General features: G+C 48.8%; 1 protein-coding gene across 4 annotated transcripts in view; it reads left to right on the top strand.

Annotated features, from left to right (window-relative positions):
- The window catches only part of Ctdp1 (CTD (carboxy-terminal domain, RNA polymerase II, polypeptide A) phosphatase, subunit 1), a 70,781-nt gene extending 55,025 nt beyond the window's left edge, over positions 1 to 15,756 (top strand). The window contains exons 12-13 of one of the 4 annotated variants that reach the window (NM_026295.3): positions 3,085 to 3,272; positions 14,934 to 15,756. In NM_026295.3, coding sequence (NP_080571.2) covers positions 3,085 to 3,272; positions 14,934 to 15,075 — 330 coding nt within the window. In that variant the 3' untranslated portion in view covers positions 15,076 to 15,756. Of the gene's footprint in view, positions 1 to 3,084; positions 3,273 to 14,933 lie in introns of those variants that run through there. The other 3 variants (XM_006526525.4, XM_011247096.2, XR_003952539.1) reach the window with 3 other exon arrangements.
- The last annotated feature ends 11,902 nt before the right edge of the window (positions 15,757 to 27,658 follow it).

The raw sequence follows: 27,658 nt of genomic DNA, 5'->3' as shown, positions 1-27,658 counted from the left end.
GAAAAGAGCCTCAGCTTTGACCATGTACTGTGTACACATCTGATGGTAAGTGTCACAATGTACAACAGACATGTCAAGGCAATGTTTGGGCATATTCTGTTATTAAACAGCAGTCACTCTCACCTCTCATCAAGTTATGACTGGATCTTAGACAGTTACCCTAGTTAACCAAAGCTATTTAGTCAGCAGAGGTCATTGAGCCACTTGGTAACAGCATGTCCTACCCAGAATGTTCTTTGCTGGTATGGTGATTTCACCGGTCTTCATCTGGCGTTTGTGCTTGGTTTTATGTATTTAGTTTTAAGGGGATAAGTGTTTGGAATGATGGTCCTTTGTCATTGGCCCTCTGTTTCCTGAAAATGTTGGTCCCTGGAGTTTTAGTGAGATGGCCTCATTGTATGTGAAAGCCTGTGAGAGGCAGAGAGACCTGAGGGTTATTTGTTTTCATGGCCCTGGTGTAAAGAACTTTCTGGGGGTTTAGAGTGTATTTTGCATAAGTCACTTTCAGAGCATAAGTGCTGCCCACAGCCAGCATTTGTGTGACAGTTTTAAATCCTCTCACGCAGTTTCAGAATGCCTCAAGTTTGTTTTTCAAGTTTGGGGTTTTTCATGTTATTAAAGTTTCTCTTTGGCCCTCAAAATATTTTCTGTCCATAAAAATAGCTTATCAGTTGACATCATTCCCCTTAAAATACATTCTACCACTGTATTGGTCTTCTGTGGTGCATGACAAGGAATGCAGATGCAGATGCTTCAAGGAGCCTCTGCCTCTCCTCTGCGTGGTCACAGGGTCAGGAGTCAAGTGCAGGGATGTGGGCTCCCCGTGGGGCCTCAGAGCATTCTTGTCAGCCAGCAAGCTCAGTGTCTTCCCTGCTCCTGCTGGGTGCAGCCTAATTGTCACTGTCGCAGGAGTGCAGTTCTCAGGGCATGGGCTGTCACTCTCCTTGGCATGACTACTAGGGCACTGGACCCCAGGAAGAGTCTCTTGTAGGTGGCCAAAAGAGCCTGGTGTCCTAATATCCATGCTAGGAATGCATTTGCCCTTGGAGTGAGAGAGTCCTGCTGCCTCAGTGAGTGCTTGGCTCCCTGCTGGTCTTCATGTGCCCACCACAGGTGGTTCCAACACAAGGCCTTGTCCAACAGCAGAAAGTCTGTGTGGAGTTCCCTCTGTCCTTGGTAACATCATCAAGAAACTTCTAGAAAAGAGTGACTTAATGCATCTATAAATACATTCAGTTTTTCGGTCAGAAGCTTCTACTGCTCAGAATGTTGGTTCTTTGGAACAAAGAAATAAATACGTTTATGTGGGTTCCAGGTCCATTGATAAAGTTTAAGGTTAGTAGAAACCTGTTCCTTGGAGGTCATCTCCTCTGGACAGTCATGTGAATGGTCGCACTTTGAAGGCCTTCCTAGTCCTCTCTGGTAATGCTGGTATGGAGCCGTTCTCTGGGAAGTTCTGCTTACTCTCCCTCTACTTTCTGTACAGGGCTAGGAAGAGGCTGTCTGTCACTCTTGTGCAGAGGAGGAGGAATGGCCACGCAGGGCTCTGGGTCCCTTGTGCTCTCACCCTTTGGCTGTAAAGTTGTAAAAAGACAGATTCTCAGAGAGCTGTCTCCTGAACATGGCAGGTGGAGCCACAAGATGCTGTCTGTTGAAAGACACTGCAGTTGATATGCTGTGTTGCCATTTTTTGAAGATTTGAGGACTGAATTGGCTATTTGTTGATTTCTTTTTTTACATGCCATGTGCTTGCTTTTAAGTTTTGCCTTAACATTTAAAACAACTTTCCTTTAAAATATGCATATTTTAAATTAAGTTTCTTACAAATAGTTTTCAAAAGGCAGTTGACACATTTGTAAAAGAATGCCTTTGGAAAATTCATGTCATTCCCAAACAGAAGTCTGGTTGAAAAGAGGCCAGACTCGGTGTATGCCCATGGTTGTGTTTTGGCTCTTAAGGTGTTCCTCTAGGTCTTCGGACAGCCAGCAGAGTTAATGAATGCTCAGGTTAGCTGTCTGCCACACAGGAATGCTGGCATAGGTGTTTGAATGCCTTTCTGATTGGGATATAGATGCAGTCAGCTACACAAAGACTGGTGGCCGTGTGTCCCACCCAGGTTGCCCCTTGACCTGGCAAAGCTGTGCTGTGCGTAGAATCCCCCAAGGGAGTTGTTCATCAGGACTGATAGGCAGGGTTCTAGCACGTTACTGTTGCTGAAATTCAATAAACATCTCACTGGTGCAGCTGGACGCATCCTCGCTCTCGCTCTGCTCTGTGGCTTTCCTTTGCCCATTTCTACAGTGCAGGCGAAGAGCTGAGAGCTGGGGCCAGAATGCCGAAGCCAGGTGCTGACTCTATTCCCTCTCTACATAGCATCAGCTCCCATACGCACACCAGAGGAACACCAGCCCCTCTTCTCTGGTACTGAGTTACAAGGTGGTTCACTCTAGTGTAACCCAAGTGAGGTTCCCCAAATGCCTGCTTGTCATCTGGCTTCTATTTGCTGTACCCTCCCCCTAAATTCTCTAACCATGACACCTCACTTCATTCTGCCTGCCCTCAAATATATATCAGTAGCAAGAATTCCAGGTAGGCCTGTTCCTCCTCCCACATGTCATATCCCCAGCTTGAGGTAGGTAGGAAAGAGAGAGAGGCCAGCCCAACAGTTAGTTGCCTTGCAACACAACTGCACTCCAGTATCTCAGAGCTGCTTCTCTTGGGAAATGCATGTTCAGGCTGCAGGTCTTACTGATGAGGTAAATGGCTAGCAACGTACAGAAATTCTATCAGTGTAATATGTGAGAATGGAAGCTACCATCCCTCCTCAGGACTCAAGTGTGCAAGCTCCATGGGCATTTCTGAATGAGCCTTAGTACGTCTCTGCTCTTCTGCTGTTGTTTAAGCTTAGTTTCAGTCCCCAGCATGCAAGTAGAAAGCAGAACTGAATATCCAACCCCTGCAGTGTGGCACTGAGTCTGCCCTTGTATGACAATGGTGTGAATCTGTTGCAGTCCTTCCTGGGCAGTCCTTTCCTACAGAAAGCCAACTTGCCAGACAACCCTCTGACTCTCCACCTTTTGTCAGGTCGACGACATCCTTGGAGAGGGCAGTGATGACAGTGACATCGAGAAGAAGAAGCCAGAAGACCAAGACAATGAGCAGGAGAGAGCCCCGAAGCCCAGGAAGCCCCGGGCTCCAGGGATCCGAAGAGAGCAGCCTGTAGGCTTGCCCTCATCTGGCGAGAGGAGCACCCCTGGCATGCGTGGGCCCAGGTAAGAGGAGGGTGGGCAGGGGCCTGGACAGTGGAGGGAGAGAGTTCAGGGGAAGGCAAACAGCAGGCAGTGCCGCACATCACACCAGTGGGAGGGGAGAAAAGAAACCTTGGCCTGTTTGGCGTCCTCGGCACTGTCAGACTGTTAGACATTCACGGGAACTAGGTTCTAACTGTGTTCCCAGTTCTGCACTGAGAGTTCTGGCTGCCCTGCCTCAGGATGAGGAAGTGGCCTGAGCTGCACCCTTGGCCTTTCGTGTAGGAGCGTGGTCCTATGTTCCAAGAGCCTACCCTTGAGCCCATGGGAAACAGCTACCTTGTCCCCCGTCCTCCTGTGTTCAAGCATAAACACTGATGGGGCGGGCGCTCCTGCCGTGGGGACCTCTTCCTAAGTATAGGGGCATTGTGGCGCTGAGCTCCCAGCTTGGCAGTGGGTGTCCTGTCACTAGTGGGCAGTCAAGTGGTGGAGCAGGACTTGTGCAGCTCCATCTGCTGCTGTCGGAATGGCGTGTGGGAATTTGTCAGGTGTTTGGGAGCCGTGCATGTCTTTCACACTCCTCAATGACTAGTTGGTGCTTTCTCAATCGGCAGAATGATCTCATCTCTGCTGCGTGTGTCTTTTAGCCTGTCATCTGGTTCTGCCTCCATATTCCATGGCACGGTTGCTAACCAGCTTTTGTGCATAGTTGAGCTAAGGTTCCTTGGCTCACAGTCTTCAGGAGCATGGGTTTCTATCAGCTGCTTTAGGCCTTGTCTTTCTGACATAAATCTTAGTAAAAGTTCACCTGCTTTAGTAAACAAATAAGGACCTCCTATTAGTAGTAGTAGTAGTATGCTGTTACTGGATAGTGGTAGGACATATCTTCACCAAGTTAGTTTGCCTTTAAAATTTGTTTTAACAAATTGACATGAATTTGTGTAAAATTCAGAAGACATTACAAGGCATAGAATAAAAGATGATCAAGTTAAGTGTCCCACCCAGCCCTGTGCTTGCCCTGTGCACGTTTTCTCCCTCCTGAGCTGCGTTTTCACTGTTAAGGCCTTGCTTTAACCTTTTCCTGGCCTCAGCCCTGCCAGTGGAGTCGTTTCAGGGTTAAATTATCGGACTATGCAGTGTTTATTGTGACCTGAATCATTCCATAATCATCTTCGGTCTCTTCTTGATCTGATCATTATCTCACTTTCATTTGCTTAGTGTTTGTGGCTGCCTATGCAGTACAAAGTCACACATGACTGTTGTCCGCTCTCACAGCTGTGGGCAGGACGCTGAGCTCAGTAGTCGTGTGCTAAGGGCCCTTTTAGAACAAACAGAATAGAAAAAAGCAAAAACAAAAACATGCCTTCATCAGTGTCGGTGTGCACATGCACAGCCGCATGGCAGCCTTGCTGCATCCATGTAGCCTTGGTGAGGTAGCCCTACAGCCTAAAATACCCAGTGAATATGGATGCTACCATATTAGGGGACAGAGGGACTAAGCCCCACTTCACTCGGCGCTCAGCCTTTGGATGTGAATCCACTCAGCCCACGTGAGTACAGCTGCTTTCTGGCAGGGAAGAGCGTGCTGTCCTGTGTCCTTGTCCAAGGATTCCAGTAGAGTAGGCCCTTCAACTTCCTCGTCCCGGCTGCCTTGCCCTATCCCCTCTCTCTCGGGCTTGGGGTCTTGTCTTCTCCTTGGTGTGGTCCTCCTAGCTCAGAGTGTCCTGCTGACTTCCACCTCACGTGCATGCTCTGTCCATAAACCTTAGACAGCGCGTCTGAGAGAAATGCTGAGCTCAGCAGTCTGGCAGAGCCTCCGTTTACAAAGAAAAGCAAACAGGATACATCCTAAGGGTCTCTCCTTAAGCTCAGTTCCTGGTGCTGTTCTGCAGAGGCTGTGTGGTGTGGAAGGAGCCTCCTGGCGTCCTTTGGGGGTTTGTGGGGAGGAGCACGAGCGAGAGCAAGTGCAAGTGCAAGTGAGCGAGCTGAGTGAGGAGAGCAGCAGGGGAGCTGCTTAAGTTGGTGCTCTCAGAGTGCAGCACTCAGAGAGAATGCTGCGACTGAGGTCACCCCATAGTTAGAGGCTCGGGACAGATGGGATGGCAGCTGAGCAGGATCAGGGTTCTCATTATGCAGTTAGGAAGGAGCACTTTCCAGTCTCATTGAAATGCTGCAGAGTCATGTCACGTTAGGAGAGATGTGCAGCTTCTATACTAGGTCATGAGTCATGGGTTTTGGTGGGTATGTCTTCATGTCTGGGAAGACAGTAGGGTCTGTAGGGAAGCTTGGGACCAGCCTTGGAGAGGGAATTGTGAAGGATAAGTCTGCTGCTAGGATTAGACCCCTTACCCCCTTGAGAGCCTGAATGTAAGAGGGCTACATGCTGCTAATAGTCTCTGGCACTAGCAGACAGAAAGCTGTCCCTATAGGCCTGCTGGAGCCTTGCTCTCGCTACTTGTCCTGCCATGGTTGCCACCTCTGGTTAAAGAGGTCACATCCAAGCCACATCTCTAGACTTAATTATGTATGCATGGGACCGGAATTGAGGAAGACTCTAGATTCTCGGTCTTGGGTGTAAGGGGTGCTCTGCTCTTGAGCTGAAGAAGGCCACCGAATGTGTCCAGGGGAGTGGGGTGGACAGGGTCTGGACTCTGCTCATTGGGCTCTTGGGCACATCCCTGCCTGTATTTCATCTACTCTCCATCCCCAGTTTAACATTATTCAGTGAGAAGTCAAGCTGGTCTCGAACCCAGGCTGGGCCAGGGTTAGGATGAGCCTCTAAGCAAAACCCCCTGATTTAGGAAGGAGTTTGGGTGTAGCTGGCCTGAGTGCACAGTGGTGCAGCATTAGATGGATTAGCCTGGTAGATGCTCACGTGATTGCAAGGGAACAGGCCTGTCCACCCACTAGCTCCTTGGGTAAGAACGCCTGTTTCTGTCATTGCTATTCTGTGGTTTTGACTAATTATTTTGGAACTTAAGGGCAGAAGAACAAATATTCCACGGGCTGAAGGAGAGCCTGCTATCTAATACTAATTACACTCCTCGCCTTCCTCCTGCTTGTTCCTCACCGCCAACACCCACGTCATCCACAGCAGGTTTTGCAGGGAGAGCTGCAGGTTCCATGGCCTCTGATACCATCATACATTATAGCTGATAGCTATAATGGCCGACAGAGCCAGCTCGCCTCTTAGAAACTGGACAGGTCCAGCTCCCGTCAGCTTAGCGCCTCTCACACTTAGAGCTCTCACATCTCTGCTAGTTTCTTAATAAGTCTGCCCCTCTGTGTGATGAAGCCTTGCAGCTGAGGTGCAGGTTTGGTGTGGTGGTGCTCTGTTGGCAGCACATCCTGTCAGGCTCGCACGGCCAAGCTGTTCAGAAGCAGCACCGTGTAAACTTGACAGTGACTAACAGGAAGACGACTATTCTCTGCCTATCTACCAAGAAGTGCTTCATCCCCTCACAGCAGCACACACACTTGCCTTCTCTGTGCACATTCCTTAGGGAGCTCTCTAGGCGTCTGCCACCCAGGTAGGGTGGTCACACAGTGAGTGCAGCATGGCCCCTCAGGTGTGGTCCTTCATAGCTGTCTTCTTTCCATCCAGCAAGAGCTTTTTTATGTGGGGGGGGGGGCAGGGGATGTAGGTGGAGGGTTAATGGCCAACAGCTGTCAGATTTGAAATACAGCACGATCGTAGTCTGTTCTGAGAGCTGCTGGGGAAGTGAAAGCAACAGTATTTAAATGGCAAAGCCCACAGCAGTTTTGCTGATCACGTGTAACTCTTGGGTGAGAGAAAGTCTCATAGTGTCTGTCCTACCTTGGCTGCGATGACACAGAACATGCTCATCTCAAGGTTGTTGGTGCCCTGTTGGTGCACCACACTACTGGCTTGGAGGCCCTCTGAGCAGCTGGGAGATGCTAGATGGGCACAAAGTCCCAGTGCAGGCCCTACTGCTTACCTGGCACTGTCCTAGAAATGAGGGCCCAGACAGAGTGGACAAGCAATGTAACCCTGCAGTACAAAGGAGTAGTCTCCATACAGAAGCTCCCGATCTCGGCCTCCTCGTGGAGATTGTGTGCTTCGCAGGGGTGGCCAGGCCTCCCCATCCATGCCTTCCTTTCTCTGGAGGCTTGATCAGCCCCAGCTCTCACATCCAGACGGACCTCACTAAGCGCTGCTGCAAAGATGCTCACACAGAAACTAGGTTTGGCGTGATAAATTAACTCTCAAGACAGAAAAAGCAGAAGAAAGTATTCTGTTTAAAAAAAAAATGGCTAAAAACTTCCACAAACTTGCTGGCATTGATTTTATATGACCCAAAATTCAGCATGCCCCATGTATGATAAGAAATCCACAGACACAGCACAGTAAAATTGTGAACATGGAGGGTGAGAAGGAAACTTAAAAGGCAGCAGAAGATGCCCAGAGGCTCTCCAGTGAGGTAAAGCTGCTGTCTGTCTCTCGGTGGGAAGTGGGGCAGAGGTGCAGAGAGCAGTCGCTTGCCAAGACACCTGTATCTGGCAAGACCGTGCCTCAGGAGTGGAGGAAGACTCCTCGGAGGAGCCTGGCACTTTAGACTGAGAGCATATTCTCCAACAGCTTTGTAAACCCTTAGGCGGGAGGGGTACCCAGTAGCCATGGAAGAGGGTGCTGCACAGTCCTTCCTTCTCCCTGACTTAGGCTGTGATGCATTCAGCTGCACTCCTGGGCCTGTGACATCCTGAAGTGCAGGCAGTGTGTGCTGCATGCTGTAGAGGAGGTAGGCAGGAACCGGCAGGTAGGAGCTCATAGCCGTAGCCTCAAATGAGATGCTGACTTACCCATGTCAGCCCTGGTGGAGGCAAGGATGTCCAGAAGGCAGCTCCAGATCTTTGGATGCTGGCTGGTGTATGGAGAAGTCTGTGGGGCTAGCTGGGAAGAGCTCCGAGGGAAGCTGTCGAGGTGAATGTTTTATAGAGCGCAGGAGCTGCACTGTACTCCCTAACAGTTTCTGTCCTCTGCCTGGTCAGCACTGGACCTCCCTCACAAAGTGTGTGTGCATGTGTATGTGCAAGGCACAACATGTGTTCTCTATGTAGTTTTATCTGTATGTGCCAAGACACGCTCTTTAGTGTGCATAGCCACACAAACCAATCTTTAGATTTGTGTTAAAAGTTAGAAACACTTGCATCTGCGTGTGCAGCATGCCCAGACCTGTCAATACTCAGTGAAGACAGAGGAATAAAGCACATTAATACATGCCCCCCCCCATATTAGTGCTGCCCTCTGCTCTTCTGTCTACCAAAGAAACCACACAAGGGATCATCAGGTATCAACAGTGCACTCTTGGCAGGCTGATGACTCTGGCAGGATTGGATGTGGTTAAAACAGAACTGTTTATTAAAATATAGTTCTGCATCTTTTTGAATAAAAAACTGGCACTGGTCCATGTATGCTGAGACTACAGTGAATTCAAAAAGCTGAAATATTGGGGAGGAAATTTACATCTATTATTCATATTTATATTCTTCTACCACATTGAATTTGATATGCTTTTTTCAAGCTTTCAGATGTTCCAAAATTAAATCTGCTAATATTTCTCTATGGAGTTGTGCAGCTGGTTGTAAGAACAAAATATAAATATTGCATGTTACACTAAGAGGAAATGAAACATATCACTTGTAGGCACTTATTACTATGGCCTACAGCTGTCTGCTTCTAATTTTTGAGGTAATTTTTAATTACCTAAATTTACTCATGGTGTATTTTAAACTGTCTGCTGCAAACATTGTCTTAGCCAAGGGTGGAGCCTGTGCATCATTTTCTATAAAGCTCTACCCGAGTCTTTCACAGGCTGTGGCCATGAAGGACTGCCCTAGGCTGGCTGTCCATGGTAGGAATCGTCACTGAAGACCTGGCCTGCTGTCCCAGTTCTTCTCACTGTGGACTGCTTGCCATCTGTCCCCTCCTCCCATGGACCTGCCGGCCCGTCCATTATCCTCGTGGTCTTCCTGCTCCAATATTTCTGTCCTCTTGTGGTCTTCCCATCTCTTGGGGGGGGGGGGGCTGTGTTCTGATTCTTTGTTTCCTCGGAGTCACATCCCAGACAGGTGTCCTGTGCGCCGCCTGACCCCTGCGCTTCAGTGAGAGTAACTCACTTGTAAAAGAGATGCAGTCCCTCTGACCTCTCACCCATGGGTCAGACTCTGCCCCTGTGTTTAGGGCCTGTGATGGTCAACTCCTTGATTCAGACAGGTAACCAGCACCTACCAATGTGCTTCCTGTGAGCATTCCAGGAAATAGCACCTAACTAGAGCTGAGTGGTGCTGCTCTGTCTACGCCCTTGTGGAGCCAGGAGTGAGAGTGGGTGGTATAGCTTTGGCTGCCCTGTGTAGCTCAGGCTGTATGGAAAGAGTCTCAAGCCAGAGTGCCCTGCAAATGAAAAGCCTGCTTTAAAATTCAGCTCCCATGTCTATACCTTCTCATTTGAAATTTAAAGTAGTTCATCATTTGGCTCTCAGTCCAAACAGTACTCCACCTTAAGTTTCCTTTTACTTCTATGCGTCACTTTAAGTACCAGCTAAAACAGTGCAAATTTTAAAAACCAAATTGACCTTCATAGGATTTTTTGAAGAACAGAAAAACGTGGTATTTATATTCTGCCTACTGTTTTCACACAGTTAAAGCTTAGTGTGGTGGCATAGGCTACAATTACAGGGAGGCGAAGGCCAAAGGATGGGGAGTCCAAGGGGGCAGCCTTAGCTACTTGATGTCCTATCTCAAGACCTCTTCCCATGAAGAAGTTTGTGCTTGAGAGAATTAACTCTCCATAGCAGAGCCAGGCTCTGTGTGGCCAAGCTCTGCAGCAAAGCCAGGAGGAAGTGAGACGTCTCCAAAGTCTAAACCAAGTTTCCCTGCCTCGGAAGGGAAGGTGAGCTGGGGCTAGGGCTTGACGCTAGGGAAAGGAGGGAGGCCTAGCACTGCTGACCTTTGACCTCCCCTGGAGTCAGTTCCCATACCAGAACCACACTTGGTGACTGAAATTGACAGCCCAGCAGTCATGAAGTGGGCGTTGCTGTTTGAGAATGGAAAGTCACCCTGTGACATCAGCATTTGACAGTAGCCAGCTGCGTCACACGGAGAGATGCTCCCTCCCTCAGTGTTGGCCACCTCCCACAGTCTCCTCCTCATGACAGCAGGTACCCAGGACCGACACACTGCCATCCTCCCCTGTGTCACCCCCAGAACCTGGACAGTGACACTAGAAATACAGTTAGGTGCCTTCCACAGTTTTAGCCTTTAGATCATTTTGTCAGTGTCTTTGATATGGGTCTTTTTGTGGTATGCTTGTTTGGTTGGTTGGGTTTGGGTTTTGTTTTGGAGACAGGATCTCCCTGTGTAGCTTCTACTGTGTGGAATTCAGAGATCTACCCGTCTTGTCTTCCAAGTGCTGGAATTAAAGGCACGGTTGCTTCATGTCTTCCATCTTTGATGTCCTTGTCTTTAGTTTAGGTGGTAAAATATCTTTTCATATAATTATATTGTAATGACTTCCAGTTAAGCGGTGTCCCCAAAGGAGCCTGCTGCAGCTTGTGAGCTGGCCCACCAGGTGTCAGCATGTGGAATGGCTTCTGAGTCACTCTTCAGTCTTAGGCCATCACCTTTTTACTGCAGACTCCTTCTCAGTCGCTCCTGGTTTTTTTAATGTACCATCCCTGCTATCTAGACATTACTGGGTCTGTCAGGATCCACGGAAGTTGCCATGTTGAGGTATTGACCGGTCTGTGTTCTCCTGGGTGCTCTGTGGGCCACTACGAGGATGCTTGCCTGCCTTGAGGCCTCACTGCTTGGCTTTAGAACGATGTTGTGAGGACCATCAGTTCTTGTGCCTTTTGCTGTATTTCTCTGACCTTATTCCTCTGCTCTTCTGGATCCTACCAGGCACCTCTCCTTCTCACACCTACACAGTGTCTTAGTTAGGGTTTTACTGCTGTGAACGGACAGCATGACCAAGGCAACTCTTACAAGGACAACACATATTTGGGGCTGACTTATAGGTCAGAGGTTCAGTCCAGTATCATCAAGACAGGAACATGGCAGCATCCAGGCAGGCATGATGCAGGAGGAGCTGAGAGTTCTACATCCTCATCTGAAGGCTGCTAGCAGAATACTGGCTTCCAGGCAGCTAGGATGAGGGTCTTATAGCCCACACCTACAGTGACACACCTACTCCAACAAAGCCACACCTTCTAATAGTGCCACTCCCTGGACCAGGCATGTACACACTGTGACAGTCAGGGACCTCATTGCTCTCAGCTGCTGACCCGTGCTTGCTGTGGCATCACTGTTAGTCCAGGGCAGACGGTGCGCTGCAGAGCTGTCAGTGTTACTGCCGATGACAACCAGATGGAAGACTGTTTAACAGTGGCACACGTGCTCTCACCTACTCCAGAACACAGCCACCTGTGTGTCCTGAGCAGAGCTGCATGGCTTCCAGGTCCTGAGCACAGCTGCACGGCTTCCAGGTCCTGAGCAGAGCTGCACGGCTTCCAGGTCCTGAGCAGAGCTACACGGCTTCCAGGTCCGCCCATCTGCCTAGATCTCCTTCTCAGCCTGACCACTGGGCACTCGTTAAAAAAAAAAATGCAGCCGGGCCCTCAAAGTGGGGAGGCTGACCGTTGGGCCACTCATCCATTGGGCACCCAGTCACTGTTGGGGCTGCTGCTGTCCTTGGGCTTGCTTCATTTGAGGATGCTGTTGGAAAAAGAAGCATGGAAAGTGGAAGAGACCTTTGAGGGTGAATAAAATCAGTAAAGCTCTTTGAGCATGGATGGCAAGAGCTGGTTTCAAGTGCATTTCAGAATCTGGTGAAAGTTATCCCAACTTCTGCCAGCTCTGAACCTCCGTGTCATGGGCTCTGTACCTCCTTCTCCTCTGTTGCCACAAGGCTGAGTGACCTCCTCTCTGGCTTGTTTCCATGTGTGCGTATGTGTCTAAAAGTGGCACAGGAGGTGCACTCGCCTGTGACTGCACGTGTGGTGGCCAACACTGGTGTCTCCCTCTAACTAACACTACATTGTTCTCAGTGTCACTGAATCTGGACCATACCATTTCAGCTAGGCTAGCTGGCAGGCTTGTCCCCAGGACCCCTCTCTCCTCCCAGCCCTCCCCTACTGGGATTATAGATATGCACCTTTACATCATGAACAACCTTTACATCAGAGCTAGGGGTCCAAACTTAGGTCCTCCTTCCTGCACTTTACCCACTGAGCCATCCTCCACTCCTGCAGCCTTTTTGGCTTTCTTGCAGTCATGCTCATCCTAAACCAACACTCATCTGTGGCTGATCTGCCTGTGGGACAGCAGAGGGAGATCAAAGCAGTTGCGTGTTGTGTGTCAGCATGCGGTCAGGCCTGTTGGCATTGAGTTCCTGCATCCAGCTTTAGGGGGTACCTCCTACACGGGGAGTGAGGTGTGCTGTGCCCTCCTTACCCTGATTCACATTTCCCAGCACCTGCTTTGCTGCTGCTTTGAGTTTTGGTGGCTGTGTTTGCTTGCAGAGTATTGGGTTGGTTGTCGTCCTGCCACTTTTAGAGTGTCTCAGACACAGCGTCACATGCGTGGCCAAGTATGCGCCATCTGTCTTGTAAATCCAGTGTTTGCAACTTTGTGATCTGTTTGGCTAAACAAATACTCACTTTTCTCCAGCCAGATAGACTTTTTGGAAGGTTTCTTCTTTTGCTCCAAAATTCAGTTTCTTTGACTAGTGGGCCCTTATCTTCCCTCCGACTTCCACAGATGGTACAGGAGCAGCGAGCTGTGCAACTGCACAGAGAAGCCTCACTGACAGCCCGCACCAGTGCAGAGACTGGCTCACCCAGTGCAGAGACTGAGACTGGCTCAGAGTAGACACGGCCCGAATAGAACTGAAGCTCTCAGGGCCAACCTTGGTAACCATGTGTTACGCAATATAGGAAGTACTGCCATAAATCAGTGGATGACTCTTGTTTGTGAGACGAGAAGAAGGTAGCTAGCTCCAGAAGGAGTGGTGCAGGGGTGCAGACCTGAGAGCAGTGGGAACCTGTACACAGCCTAATAATCTCAGGGCTGGAAAATGCAGCCGTAGACATTGTGTAAAGTGAAGCCATGGTGAGACTTGGCACACACTGGCTAGAACAGCAAACACCAGGAAAAAAGCTTTGGGCCCTTAAGCAGAAAGGGCTTCAACCATGATGGGAAGTGGTTTTTGCAGGGGAGCTTCAGGCAGCTTCCATCAGGCAGCATTTGAGGTGTAGTCTGGCAGCTCTGTGTTCCTGTGTCTGCTGCATGGAAACCAGCTGAGAGCATGCTGTGTGACCCTGAAGGCTTGAGCCTGGGACTGGATGCACTATGTTTTGGGCTGTGCCCCATGAGTGGAACACAGGTAGTTGTCTTCAGGGCCGAGGGTTCCCCTGTCTCCACAGGCCCCGCCCCACCCCTGCCAAAGTGTCCTGCCCACACAGCAGGCTTCTCTATCAGCGTGTGCTCCATGTGTATGGGCTCTCCATAGCATGGGACCGGAGGTGCAAGGCTGAGCTGGCCGATGACCTTGGATAAGTGTTGTGGTTGTTAGTGTTGGAGTCACTGTAAACACAGATCCAATGAGCCACCTGGAATGGGCTCCTTTATAGACAGTCAGGGATTGTCTTGTCCAATGCTTCCTTCCAATCGCCATGTCACACTGTACCTGCCTCACAGGAAAACTACAATGCTTTCCTAACACTAGCATCTAGATGTTTGATGCCACCGCACATATTATAGATGTGTTACATACATGTATGTGTGTTCGGCAAAGAAACTTTTGTTCTGTGGCCATAATTAAAATGTATTTTGTCCCAGGGTTGGAACTCTGGGCTGATGTTGCCCAGTTATCCTTTGTCAGGGTCAGATCAGTTAGGGTACTATGTGTGTGTTTGTGTGTTTGTGTGTGATCTATGTATAGGTTATATATAGATAAACTTCAGAGACGAGGGTCACTCTAGTCTCAGAACTAAGGAGAGGACCATGCTGAGCAGCGTAGTTGGACGCTAGTTCCAGTCTGCAGGCTCCCTGGGAACAGGGTTCAAGGCTTAGAAATGTGCACTGCTGTGTGATGGTTGTACACGTGTTGGTGATGGGTTTAGTTTCTGTAGTAAAGTCACTGGCTTGAGTGATGGCCTGAAGTGACTTTGGATTCCCTTTCAGCAGCTTAGCCTTAAGTGGTTGTTGTAGAAGTTGGCAGTGCACCACAGTGGCATCCCATGTCACTTTGTGGTGTTCATTCCTGTTGTCCACGCTCATAAGCATCACGCTCTTTCCACCTATAATATGGGGCCATCCCTTTATGCCTTGTGGGGTTAGAACCGGCTCCAGTAAGGTATGTAGGTCTCCCCCTCCTACTTTCTGGCCCGTTGTCCTTGTTGTGGCCTCTACTATTAATAGCTCTGTCGCCTGCACCTACAGAATTCCTGTTGTCACAGCTCCATGCTTCCTGGCATATACCAGAGGGTGGGGCTGTGTTTCCCCAGTCCACTCCCTCCCCCTCCAGATGTAGCCAGGTGCACAGTGTGCCCTCATCACATGCCCTCCTGAGGCAGTGACCATGACATTGGTTTTGTGCTGAGATGACTAAGGGCCTGCATGCTTGCCAGAGTCTCATGGTGGCCCTGCTTCTCTTCTCTCTTCAGAGGCCACAAGAGGAAACTAAATGAGGAAGACGCTGCCAGCGAGTCCAGCGGGGAGTCCAGCAACGATGATGAGGAGGGCAGCAGTTCAGAAGCAGATGAGATGGCCGCTGCTCTGGAGGCGGAGCTTAATGACCTCATGTGACTTGGACCCGCCCCATACCAGCCCTTGGCTTGGGTCCTTTTTCTCCAGAAAAACATATATTTTGCAGAGCTCCACATACAGAAACACATTATTTTGCAGAAATAAGTGTTTGTAAGAAGTTTTACTATAGGAAAGTCTACTTTTTTAAGCAGCAAAGTGTTCTGAGGAGTTGGTGTGTGATGCCAAAGAGCTCAACGGGGCCTCTCATGGTGAGCGTGGATAGATACGTGATGTCTGGTCATGTAGTGAGGGCCTTGGGGGCTTGCCTTTGAATGCTATAGCATATTTAGTGTGAGGACTGGGGACCCAGTAAGATTTAGAGAGCAATATAGCAAAACCTGTCATCTTGGACCTTTTTCACAGCTGATGCTATCATAATTTTGAAGGATTTTTAAGTAAAACAGCAGTGTACATATGTGTGTACAGGACACCAAGACTCGCAGGCAGGCCTGAGAGCCCCAGCCACTCTTCCGGCCCTCGGCGGACCTGCAGATGACCTGGAGTTCCTGATTCAGGTCCCTGTCTGCAGCCCGGGCTGCCTGGGCCACAGCCTGCCAGTGTGGGCAGTGTGACGAAAGGCGGCCTGTACTGCCCTAAGAAATCTGATGTAAAGTTTTTGTATATTTCATATTCCACCCACCAGATTCTGCTTCCATTTAATAAAACCCTTTTTGTAAGCTGTGTGTTCTCTGGTGTGTCACAGCAGTGTGCGGTCCTCTCTTCAAATTCCCTCTCAGCAGCCCAATGCCATGTTGGGTTAGGGTGACCATGCCTGAGCTTGTCAGAGTTTGTAGAACAGCACAGTGGCCCCTGTCTTCAAAGCTGTCTGAACAGAAGGGCCATAGTCATTCTCTTCCCAGCTTGTTCTGCTAAGCTGTGGTAATGGAAGAAGTCTAGATGCACACTGTGTCCGTGAGGTCACTCAGATGCTCCAGACCCGTGGAGACAGTGAGCAAACAGCCAAGGACGTGCAGCCACACCCTGGGATTGGCAGTTCCAACGAGACAGCTGCCTACCACTGGGAACGGCAACCAGACTGCAACAGTCAGAGGCTTGTGGTCTCTGTAGAGCAGGGTGCAAGCTGCAAGCTCCAGACAGCATCAAGAACTGGGGCTTGCTCTGGGTCAGTTTTCCACTCTGCGAGGCTCTCTCCACTGCCCAGCTAAGATGCTCATACTCTGCCCCGAATGATGTGGACAAGGAAGTGATGGGAAGACGGCTGTGGACCCAGAAATGAATGCAGAGCAGGCAAGCATCCAAAGTCGGAGCCTCGCCAGAGCCTGCTGCCATGCTCACTGGGTGCCTTCACTCACTCCCACAGCAGAACCAAAGTCTCTTGTGTCTTCCAGGCAGTCTCTAGGAAACAATGAATGGAGCAGGAAGCCTCGTTGCAGACCTGCACTGGTATGGATGTGAAAACAGGCCTTTAAGATGATCTCGGCACACACCAAACCAGCTCTCCTGGCGCTCTGCACAGTGTTGATCAGCATCTTCTCAGTATCTTTCTGTCTTGGTGATGTGCTCAGCTGGGCTGTCCACTACTCTTAACACCTCGCCCCAGACCATGTTCTGGCTATCGACCACTGGTTGTGATCAAGGATCCAGAGCTGAAGATGAAACCCAGGACCTACAGTCTAATGTCACATAGCTACAGTACTATGTCACTGAGCTACGTCATATGACAGACAACCCCAATGTGCCACTGAGAAAACACTCCCTGATAAGTGTTGATAATAACCATGCATTTCACCCCATCCCCTGCCTGACCCAGATGACCAGAATCCCCTTTTAGCTCGAACCCCTCCTGGCCCAGCAAAGTACGTAGGAAAAGCTGCCGTCGCAGGTGGCCAGCCTTTGTCTAAAGCAAAGGAGCACGGGCCTGATGTTACACCTCCATGCCAGGCTGACTGAGGTCCCTTCTATGATGTCATGTGTTCTGCCTGAAATAGCTAAAAGGAAATGTATGAACTAAAGCTTAGCATGAGGAAGGGGATGCAGCACACTTACACTGAGGCAGGAGGACTACTGTGAATTCAGGATCAGCATGGGCTACATGAGAACTCGTCAAAGTCCAAAAGAAATCTTTATATAAGCAGAAGCCTGATGTGAGAATCTGTAACAGCTGAACTTGGATGTTTTCCCCTTTTTTTCCAAGAACAGCATCTTACGGTGTAACCCAGCTTTCACTGACACTCATGAGGGTTGCAAGTGTTGGAATTCCGGCCACGTGCCACCATGCTCAATGCACGTTCTGATCTTTTCTGAGAACCAGAATGTTGGCATTTTGAGTGCATTTTGTACCCAGAGGTCTTTGTTGTACATTTTCAAGATGGTCATAACGCACTGACCCTTGAGTGCATTTGCTCTGCAGTACAAATGCAGACTCAGCTGCAAGGCCTTCCCAACCTTCATGGCGTCTGTGCCCTCATGTGGAGATCAAAATGTACAGTTCATTCTTTGTCTCTGGGGGAACCACTGTTGGTTTAGGCTTTGTCATACCAAAGGATGTTTTGGTTGTAAATGGGCTGTCATGAACATCCCTGTGTGGCTTCTGTGTACACTCACATGTTCCACTTGTGCGTAAATGCCCAAGTGCAGGGTGGCTACACACACCACTGTGAGTGAGTGAGTTGGGCTGTTGTCCACTGTGTCCCACCAGCTTGGAATGGGAGTCCTGCTGCAGCACTACTTCCTACTGTGTGTGTGTGTGTGTGTGTGTGTGTGTGTTCTGCACAATCGCTCCTCATTGCTTTTCTGGTTTTCATGGGCTTTGGTTTGATGCTGAGAAACCACTCTCTCCCAGCGGTGGTTTGGAGATCTTCCTGTCAGTCACAGCCCCTTGCACCTTCATGGGTCTCCGTGGTGATCTTGACACCTTAACGTCCAATTTGCCAAGCACGCGGGCTGAGGCCAGGTGCCAGTTTCAGTTGCGTGAAGGAGACTGTATTAGTCAGGGTTCTCTAGAGTCACAGAACTTATGGACAGTCTCTAGATAGTAAAGGAATTTATTGATGACTTACAGTCGGCAGCCCAATTCCCAACAATGGTTCAGTCGCAGCTGTGAATGGAAGTCCAAGGATCTAGCAGTTACTCAGTCTCACGTAGCAAGCAGGCGAAGGAGCAGGAGCAAGAGCTAGACTCCCTTCTTCCAATGTCCTTATATTGTCTCCAGCAGAAGGTGTAGCCCAGATTAAAGGTGTGTTCCACCACACCCTTAATCCCAGATGAAAGGTGTAGCCCAGATTAAAGGTGTGTTCCTTGAACTCGGAGATTCAATCTTCTGGAATCCATAGCCACTATGGCTCAAGATCTTCAAACCAAGATCGAGATAAGGATCTCCAAGCCTCCAGATAAGGGTCACTGGTGAGCCTTCCAATTCCGGATTGTAGTTCATTCCAAATATTGTCAAGTTGACAACCAGGAATAGCCACTACAGAGACCTTGCCCCACAGACCTGGAATGTGTCCCACCTGAAAACTCAACTCCACGTAGTTGTGTTGCTTAACGCTTGTTGCATTTCAGCGATAGGACCAAACCCAGAGCTTTGTACACGATAGGCAAGTGCTCTGCCACTGAATTCCATGCCCCGCCCCACCAACCATGCACACTCAAATTCCCAGTTCTCACCTGTTTGTCTAGGTGGAGTTGAAATTATCTCATCAACCAAACCTTTACACTCTAAGGAGCATTCAGAGTCACAACAGGAGGTTTTGATTCTAATTTCCTCCTGAGACTCAGCTCTCTGAAGTGGTTTTCTTATAAATAAACCAAATTGCTCACCTTCAGGGAATGCTACAGTAACGGTTAATCTTCATTCTCAACTAGACTGAATTTATAACCACCTAGAAGATGCAGAGGCTCGTTTGGTAGGGTCTGTGGGGGAGTTTTTCATAAGAAAGGTTTAACTACAGAGAGAAGACTCGCCCTGAATGTAGGCTGGCGTCCTAGACTTAACCAAAGAGAGATAATGCTAACTGACCAAAAGCATCTCTCAGCCCCACCGGTGCCAATGCAATGGGACCAGTGCCCCACACTCCTACCCATGCAGCCAGAGCCGCTCTGACCACCGCACCTTCCCTGAGCGTTGGGATGGACCCTCAGTGCCCAGGTGCCAATCCATTTTGAAAACTGAGAAACATGTCTCATCTCTCCTTGGCAACGGTCCCCCTGCGGTGTGACTGCTGGACAGGTTGGGAGACTTTGCTGCCCACCCTCAGGGTTGTGGGAGCCTGAGCACTAACCTTCATCAAAAACAGATGGTGTGCCCCTCCTATTTGAACATCACAACAGAATGGGTCTGGTCAGATGAAGATCGTACACACTTCTGCCAGCAAACGGGGCCGACAGTGGTGAGCAGTTCCACAAGGCAGGGCTGCCTGTGATCCTAAGCTTGACTGCATCTGGAATCCACTAGAACCCAAACGCTGGGTCCACCTGGGAGGGATTCTTCTTGATTGGATCGTTTGAGAACGGAAGATGATCTTCCCTAAATCTGGCTCATGCCTGCCTTCTGCCAGCTTGCCCTCACTCTCCCTGGAGAGGTCATCTAGCTGCTGAGGTGTTCCTCCACTGGCATGAAAGCCTACTTCTTCGGGAGTCCAGCTGAGAACATCCAGCCTTGTGGGCTGGACAATCAACAGGTTCTCGGCCTTTCCTTAACAGCTATTGTTGGAACTAGGCAGACCACAGCCTGTAAGCCATTCCAATATATAAATATGGAGTATACGTAGACACACATATACATATGGGTGCGAATACACACACATACGTATGTGTGCGTGTACACACATATATACATACTACTTTTGAAGAGGTCTGACATGAAATACTAGCAGTATATCAGTCAGGGTTCTCTAGGGAAATAGATCAGATGTAATTGTGTGTGTGAGTGAGTGTGTGTGTGTGTGTGTGTGTGTATAATATGTCTGAAGAAAGCTCCACTGATAACACTAACAGAATTTTAAGGAGGCAGGTATTTGATATTAAAGAGTTTATTTCATTTAGGTACAGTTGTACTTTGAGTTTTTATTTTAAATATTGAGACATCCATGGATAGAATCTCTGAGTTTGCATTAAAATATGGCTCAGGAGCAGGTGGAGTTTGGCCATTCTGAGAGCTGGGTCACGAGCAGCAGAACTTCTACCGATTTTTGTGTTTGAAATGATCTGTACTAAGATAGTAGCCATGTGAGTTGGTTGGTTCTGTGAGTTGGGGGTTTCTCTGTGTAGCCCAGGCTATCCTGGAACTCGATCTGTAGCCCAGGCTGGCCTCAGACTCGGAGATGTTCCTACCTCAACCTCAAGAGTGCTGGGATTAAAGGCATGTGCCACCACCTCCGTGCTATAGGTTTTAAATTCATAATTATGTAAAAATGTTTGCAATCAGAATGGCTTAATTGCCCTGTGGCAATCCAGATCTTCCTTTAAAGTCACTGGAACCGTGTAAAGGCTGGAAGCGCATAGTGTACCTTTCAGATGGACTTCTGGAAAAATAAGGTCTCATACAGACAACCTTAGGAGCCTTTGCCAGTGCTGGATGCAGCAGAGTTGCCCTTCCCACAGGAGTCACAGTTCTGCCCACACTGAGAAGACTATTTGGTGGGCCACAACTTCTTGATTCTTGAGACGGGAATTCCACTTCATCTGTATGCCTTGTGAAGATTGGTCTGTCTTCCAAGCCCCGTGGACTAGACAGATGACTATGGTCTTCTCAAGCTATAATAACTACTGGCCCAGCCACCAGCCCTGCTCCAGGGTACCATAAGTGCCGTTACTACGAAAGATGATGTTGCAGATCATCTAGAACATTTTTAGCATTGTTTTTATGATTTTATTTCAGGATTTCTTTGGCTATAATGTCTTTCTGCTGATTTCTGTTTGAGAACAAGCCTGCATACATGAATCCTTTTAGCATAAATTGCCTTTGATGTTGCTTCAGTTGGGTTTTCCTGGGCCTTGTTGGAGAAGCTCGGTTCCTACTGTCTGTCACGTCTCACATCTTCCTCTCCTTGTCATCTGTCCCCAGATCCTGGGAGGACTTCCCAGGACATTTCTCCATGCACTTAGTGGGAGTGCCGTGAGCATTCTTCTTCAGCCTCAGCCCTCCGTCCTGGTCTTCGTGACACTCCTGCTGCTTCATGCTTTTCTGCATCCTGTGGAGAAGGAGAAACTCTTTCGAAATGTTCTTGGGGTTAGTGGTGTTTCACAAACATAATTTGTTTTTCTTTTTGCATATTTTCAACGGGTCCACTTAATTGTTTTGTCTAACCTCTGGAAGATAGGTGTATTCAGCTTCAAAATGGAGTTGCTTTGGGCCTGGAGATGAGGCTTAATGGTTAGAGAACTTGCCTGGCATGTAGAAGGCTCTGTACTTGATCCTCAGCTTGCCCCCCCCCCCCACACACACACAGAGTTTCCCTTTCCACCTATTTCCTCCCCTCCGTCAATCTTTGTTAATTTGCGGTTAGTTTGGGCTTTTTGCTCTCTGACCCCTGGTTTCTTGACTGACATCTCCATGCTATGCTCCATGGTAACAGGGAGGAATTTGGGCTACTGATGTTTTATAGCTTCTACTCCCAGCAGAGACAGACCTTGTCTCAGGTACCCGTTGAGCAAATGTCTATTGTCTGGCATGGTTCAGGTAACCCTCAGCTTTCTTCAAGTCACTTCCCATCCCAAGCCTGGGCTCTGAACCATTTCTCTACCTCCTGTCACAAACAAAGGTTACACTTGGTAGATGTCCCCATCCTGTGTGAGAATCAAGGAGAAGCTAGAGCCCAAGTCAAGGGAGTCTCATACCTTGCCTTGGGCTGGCATTGGGTAGTGCAACTCTATTCCTCTGTGTCATAGTAAGAGAGTCAGCGTGTGAGCTGTGAGTACTCTTAAACAATGAATGGAACTGGGCAATTGTTGAAGGAAAGGCCTCTAGATGTGTGTGTGTGTGCGTGCCTTCCTAGGTGACACTTCTGTATAGGAAAAATTCTGAATAACCTAAAATGGACATAAGTTCAGCAATGTTGCAGGATATAATATCAGTATAGAAAAGCAAGTTATGGCAGGCATGGTGACGTACACTGTAACCCCAGCACTCAGCTGCTGGGGTTGAAAAGCATATTTGAGGCCAGCCTGGGCCATGTAATGAATTCAAGGGCAGCCTGGATGCCAAAGCCAGACCCTGGAAGAACAATGTCTTCAACAAATGGTACTGGGAAACATGGACTCCACGTGGAGAACAGTGAAGACCTCTCCCTCACTCAAAATGGAACAGAGGCCTAAGTGTAGCCCCGAAACAGCGAGACTACTGAGAGAAGCATAGGCATAAGGCTTCATGCATTGGACCGAAGACTTAAGTGTGGTAACTAGTGCATCAGCCACCAAAGAGTAGTGGTTAGGTGGGACCTCATCAAACCCACAAACTGTTGTACAAGGTACACTATCAAGAAATTAAAATTCCGTCTATAGAAGAGGAGAAATGCAAGGTATATCTTTGAGAAGAATATAGTGTCTAGAATTTGTAAATTGTCTTACAAGTCGACTATGAAAAAGCAATCCAGTATAAAATTAATTGATGGTTCTAGACATTTAAATATATCTTTTGAAATATGTCTGTGTGAAATAACACACATGCACACTCACATATACATACACACATACATACACACACATGCACACTCACATACACACACAAGCACACTCACATATACATACACACTCACACACACACATGCGCGCGCGCACATATAAATACACATACACACACACACACACACACGCACTCACACACACACACACAAGCACGCACACACGCACGCACGCGCGCATGCGCCCCATAACAACACAGCCCTAATCACATTTATAAAAGTTGACAAATGGGGCTGAATGAAATGCACAGCCAGTGACAACCAGCAGAAATAAGAGTGTCCACAGAGTAGAAGAAAAGCTTTGCCACCTATACATCTGACAGGATTAGTATCTACCATATATAAAGATCTCAAAAGAAACAAATATAATGAGACGATCCAATAAATGAACAGATAAAATGAACGGGCAGTTCTCAAAAGATGGAGTAGAGACATGGAGTGTCTGGTGTCTTGAGCCATCTGGTGCCAATGAAAACAACACAGGTCCCACCTCACCCTAATCAGAACGGCTAACAACGAGAGAATGGGTAAGCGCCGGACTGTTTCTCTGTGCGTTTGCCTAAGGAAACAAGAAATGCTGAAGAACATGTGGAGAGAGAGAAAAGGCGCACAAATCTATCGCTGTCGAGAAGGTAAAGAACTGCAGGAACCGTGGACATCATGGAGGTCCCCCCCACCCCCCCCACTCCCCATCCCACCCCCGTTAAAGGAGAACTGCGTCCTCTGAATTCCCAAAGGAATCAAAGCTCACAAGAGCTACTCACACCCATGCTCACGGCAGTCAACCTGGGTACCTACCCATCCACTGATGCATGGAGCACAGATGCATCCGCGGCGTGCAGGAGGCCCTTAGATGCAATCCCAAGTACTTACTAAATAAGTAAATAGATAAAGGAAATGTGCCAAGTGTACCCATAGGCATCGTTTCACCATAGAGAATACGATGTTATCGATGTGATAATGAAGGCAGGTGGAGCTGGAAACCATCACGTTGAGTGGAGCAGACCAGTCTCACCCATTTCCCTCATCTACACACAGCATGGTATGGACTAGCGGGAGGACAGAATGGGACAGGACAGAGCAATGGATGAGTTTGTATAAACGATATACTTAGTGATGCTGTCAGTAAGAGGCCAGGCTGTACAATGAACCTGTGCTAACCGTAATACAGACGCCCAGTCACTCAGAGAAATGCCATAGGCCACTTTATTTAACTTTAATTATAGCGTTAAATAGTTACATCTGGCTGGTGGTTTTATTCTAGAGACTTTAAATTTTTTTCTTAATGATGATATTTAAGTAAAGTTCTTGTCTTCCATTTTCCAGCTCTTAGAAACCATCTGCTTCTGTCTCTATTGTTTTGATTTTTTTTCAGAAAGTCACATAAATGAAATTATATATGGTGCACTTGAGACTCATTTCTTTTTTTAAAAAGATGGCTGAGAGCAGAGGGTGTATCATCTCAGCCTACGCGTCCCCTACGTGGGTGGCTCTTCCCACGTCCCAATCTTCTGTGGCAATGCAAACCAGTCTCTGGCAGCGTTTAGCTCCAAGATCATTTGGTTGTTACTAGTTTCTAAAAATTCATGGTTTATGTTTTGCCATGGAAAAGGGAAAGCTGGCAGCGGGCACTTGAAGCCAGGAGGCTCTGGGTGTCTGCAGCCAGCGAGGCTGGGAAGGCTCGCAGGGAATTTCAGAGCCTGGGGGAAGAAAGGTCTGCAGTCAGCAGGAAGGGGTTCCCAGATGAGTGGTACCAAAGCGGGCCACCCGGGCAAAGGCAAACCCCTCAGGGTTACCATGGTGGCTGCCAGGAACTGTTCTCGGGTGCTTTCTTGAAATGGCTCAGTTCTCCAGAAAGTGTCAGATGTCTTAAAAGTGGAGGAAAGAGAAGGTGATAACTCACAGCTCAAGCCCAAGGCAGGAGGAAAGTGTGGGAATGAACACGTACGCAGCCGCCTCAGTCTCGATTCAGAGCCGTCCCCGGGAAGACACACCTTGATCATCCGTAGCTGCCAGCTCTGTGGCTGACGCCGTGTCACTTCTGCACCAACACAGATGGCTGAGGCTTGTCAGCTCCCCGTCTAATCAGGAGAAAAGGCTATGCAGATCCAGTCTGCATTTGCCAGAACCAGAACAACAGTGTCCATCTTCCCCCAGCCTATGCATCAACGGTCTCCACAGGTACTCAGGTGAAACTGAGCACACAACTTGCCATCTTTAGAGTGGACATGACAGCAGCAATGTTGGTCTGTCCGCTAAGTTTGGGAAATGAGGCCACCCCTAGAACGAGTACAGGGCAGAGGAAACCCTTGGGAAGTGAAGTCCTGTGTGAATATATATTTTTGCCTTGGGCACAGCCATGCCAAGGACCCCAAAGCCTCAGACCCATGCAAATGACAAAGCCTTCCCCAGGTGAGACTCGGGGATAACAAGCCTTCCTCTGGGGTCCATGGGTGAACAACGGACCAGTGTGTACAAATATTGGCAACTGCAGCTTCTTCCTGGATGCCTACAGCTCACCTACAGACACATCCTACCAAACCCAGTTTACCCCTCTTCCTGGGCTGTTCCCAGTAAACACACTGAAGTCCCGGGTTGTGGTGGTGGTTGGTGTCTCTCCATCAGAGCTAGCACAACCCACCTGACTGCAGCTTTTCTATACATGTCTGTCCTTTCTTCATTCCCTCACTGCCCCAGTCAGGTTTTCAGACGCAAACTGCGTGGGTCATTGCAGGAACCAAAGTGAGACCGTGTTGATGGCTGAGTCTGGGTCCTAATGAGGCAAGATTTATGTCTCTTATATTTCAGCTCTGTTACCTGCTCTCACTACCTTTGTTAGTTCTACCATCACTAATACCATACTGTCAGCCCTCAGTGGCTCCATGTCCCCTTCCTGCAGGTGTAAGATCACCTGAGACCTCCTCTGTCTCATTCCATCCTTCTCTCCCGATACCATGGTCTGTCCCCTGATGTGGCACCCAGCTCTGTATGTCCAGACTCTCATGTGCACTGTTACCTACTAAGATGTGGTTGTCCTTCTCCAGCTGGAAAAGCTGTGGCCTGGCTTTCGGGATCTGACTTCAGGTGTCTTCCAGGAGCCTCACAGAACGAGGGGTGACTCCATTTTCAGTGATTTAAGAACTGCTGTTTTGCTTTTCAATTGCTGTGAAGAGATGCCATCACCAAGGCAACAGCAGCAGCAACAACAAAGCATTTAACAGCAGCTCACAGTTCCAGAGGGCAGTAAGGTCCATGGCCAACATGGTGAGCAGCATGGTGGCAGGCGGATGTTGAACTGAAACAGTAGCCAAGAACAGACACGCCGAGACAATGACCATGATTCAGAGAACGAGAGCTCACTGGGAACAACAGGATCTCTTAGAACCTCAAAGTCTGTGGCAATAGGACCGAGGTTGGAGGGTGAGCGGTGATGGTGTGATATATCCCAGGACTAACTCCAGCGACCAGCATCAAGGTGCAGATCTGAGTTCATTGCCCAGCCTATAAGCTTATATATCAGTGTTTGAGCCAATTCCAAGTCCCTAAATCCTTGGCCCATCATTTGTCAACAACGAAAGCCCTGCCTAATGAGGTAACTCAGAAGTAGTGGGGGTAGGGGTGTAGAATATCATCACCTGTGAGGACTTCTGTGAAAATGGGGAAGCAGCCACTGCCCAGGCCTCAGTCCCTTTCTGCTGTCTCACCTGTGTGCCGGGAGCCATCTTAGATCTAATGCATGCCGGATCAGGACTCTTAGAGGTACCTGTGGCAGCTCGCTCTCCATCCCACTCTTTTCCTTCACAAGGTTGAACTCTGCATCCCCCACAAAAGCCCATACCCAGTGACACCTCTTCTAACAGGGACACGCCTCCTAATCCTTCCAAAACAGCTCCACCAACTTCAAAGTAAGCACCCAGACATATAAGCTATAGGAGCCTGCGGAAACCGTTCTCAGTCAAAGCACCACGTGTGTCGTGTTTTATAGGTCATGAGGTAGTGAGCACAGCCCTTGGGAGGCAGAGGACTTGATGGATGAGTGACCCTAAAATAATTTTATCCACCCAAGGAATGCCCTTCAAGGTTTACACAGTACTCACCAGGAACCTAAGTTCCCATGAGCAGTTGACAAGTGCTGTGTCATGCCAGGTATCTCCAGTCAGCCCTAGCCAGGACTGGTCTGAATCCAGTCACACCAGACTCTAGGTGGGCATGGTTGGCCAGAGTATGCCACCCATATGCCATGTGACACCACACAGTTAAGTCACTGCCCTCCTCACTAAACACACAGCGAAGGCAGGCCAGTGAGGGAACCCAGGCTCGTGGCTAGACATTGCACCTCTCTACAAAAGCACAAAAGCTCTCTTTAGGCAGACTGACTATCCAGCCCATTGATCAGGCTATGTTAGCATGAGTGACAGGGGGCTTCCCACGAGGAGAATGTTGCTATTCCCTCTTAATCACACAGGACTTCAGTTTTGGTTGCCCCTAAGGATCTAAAGAAGCTATAACCACAGGACTGGCCAGTGGAAGAGACAGACAACTGAAGCAGATAGGAGGCCAGAGACGAGCTGTGGGTGTCCTCCTGGAAGTCTGATTACAGGGTTAAGGACACTGGTCCCCATTACAGCCACCATCACAGCGATGTGGTCTATCTACTTTGTGGTAAACTACAGAGGAACTACAATCTTCAGACCTGCATCATTTTACAGGCTGGACAAAGCTTACTGAATTCTCCAGCCAAGAGTGCCATGTAGCCCTAGGAGTGGAGTGTTCAAGGCAAAGCTGAGAGGCTCAGTGTACCTTGGCCTCCACAGATATTTTCCCTCAGATGTCAGTCTGTGCTTTAAGAAGGGAGAGTTTAGTTACAGGACACGGCTTCTCAAACCCGTACAGGAACACATCATCAGTAGGTGAGGCAGAAGGTTTGTATTTCCTTCAGGAGG

Source organism: Mus musculus, chromosome 18, assembly GCF_000001635.26.
Source record: "Mus musculus strain C57BL/6J chromosome 18, GRCm38.p6 C57BL/6J".
Lineage (NCBI taxonomy): Eukaryota > Metazoa > Chordata > Mammalia > Rodentia > Muridae > Mus > Mus musculus.
Note: the sequence above shows the minus strand (reverse complement) of the source record. Positions and strands in the feature narration are given on the sequence as shown.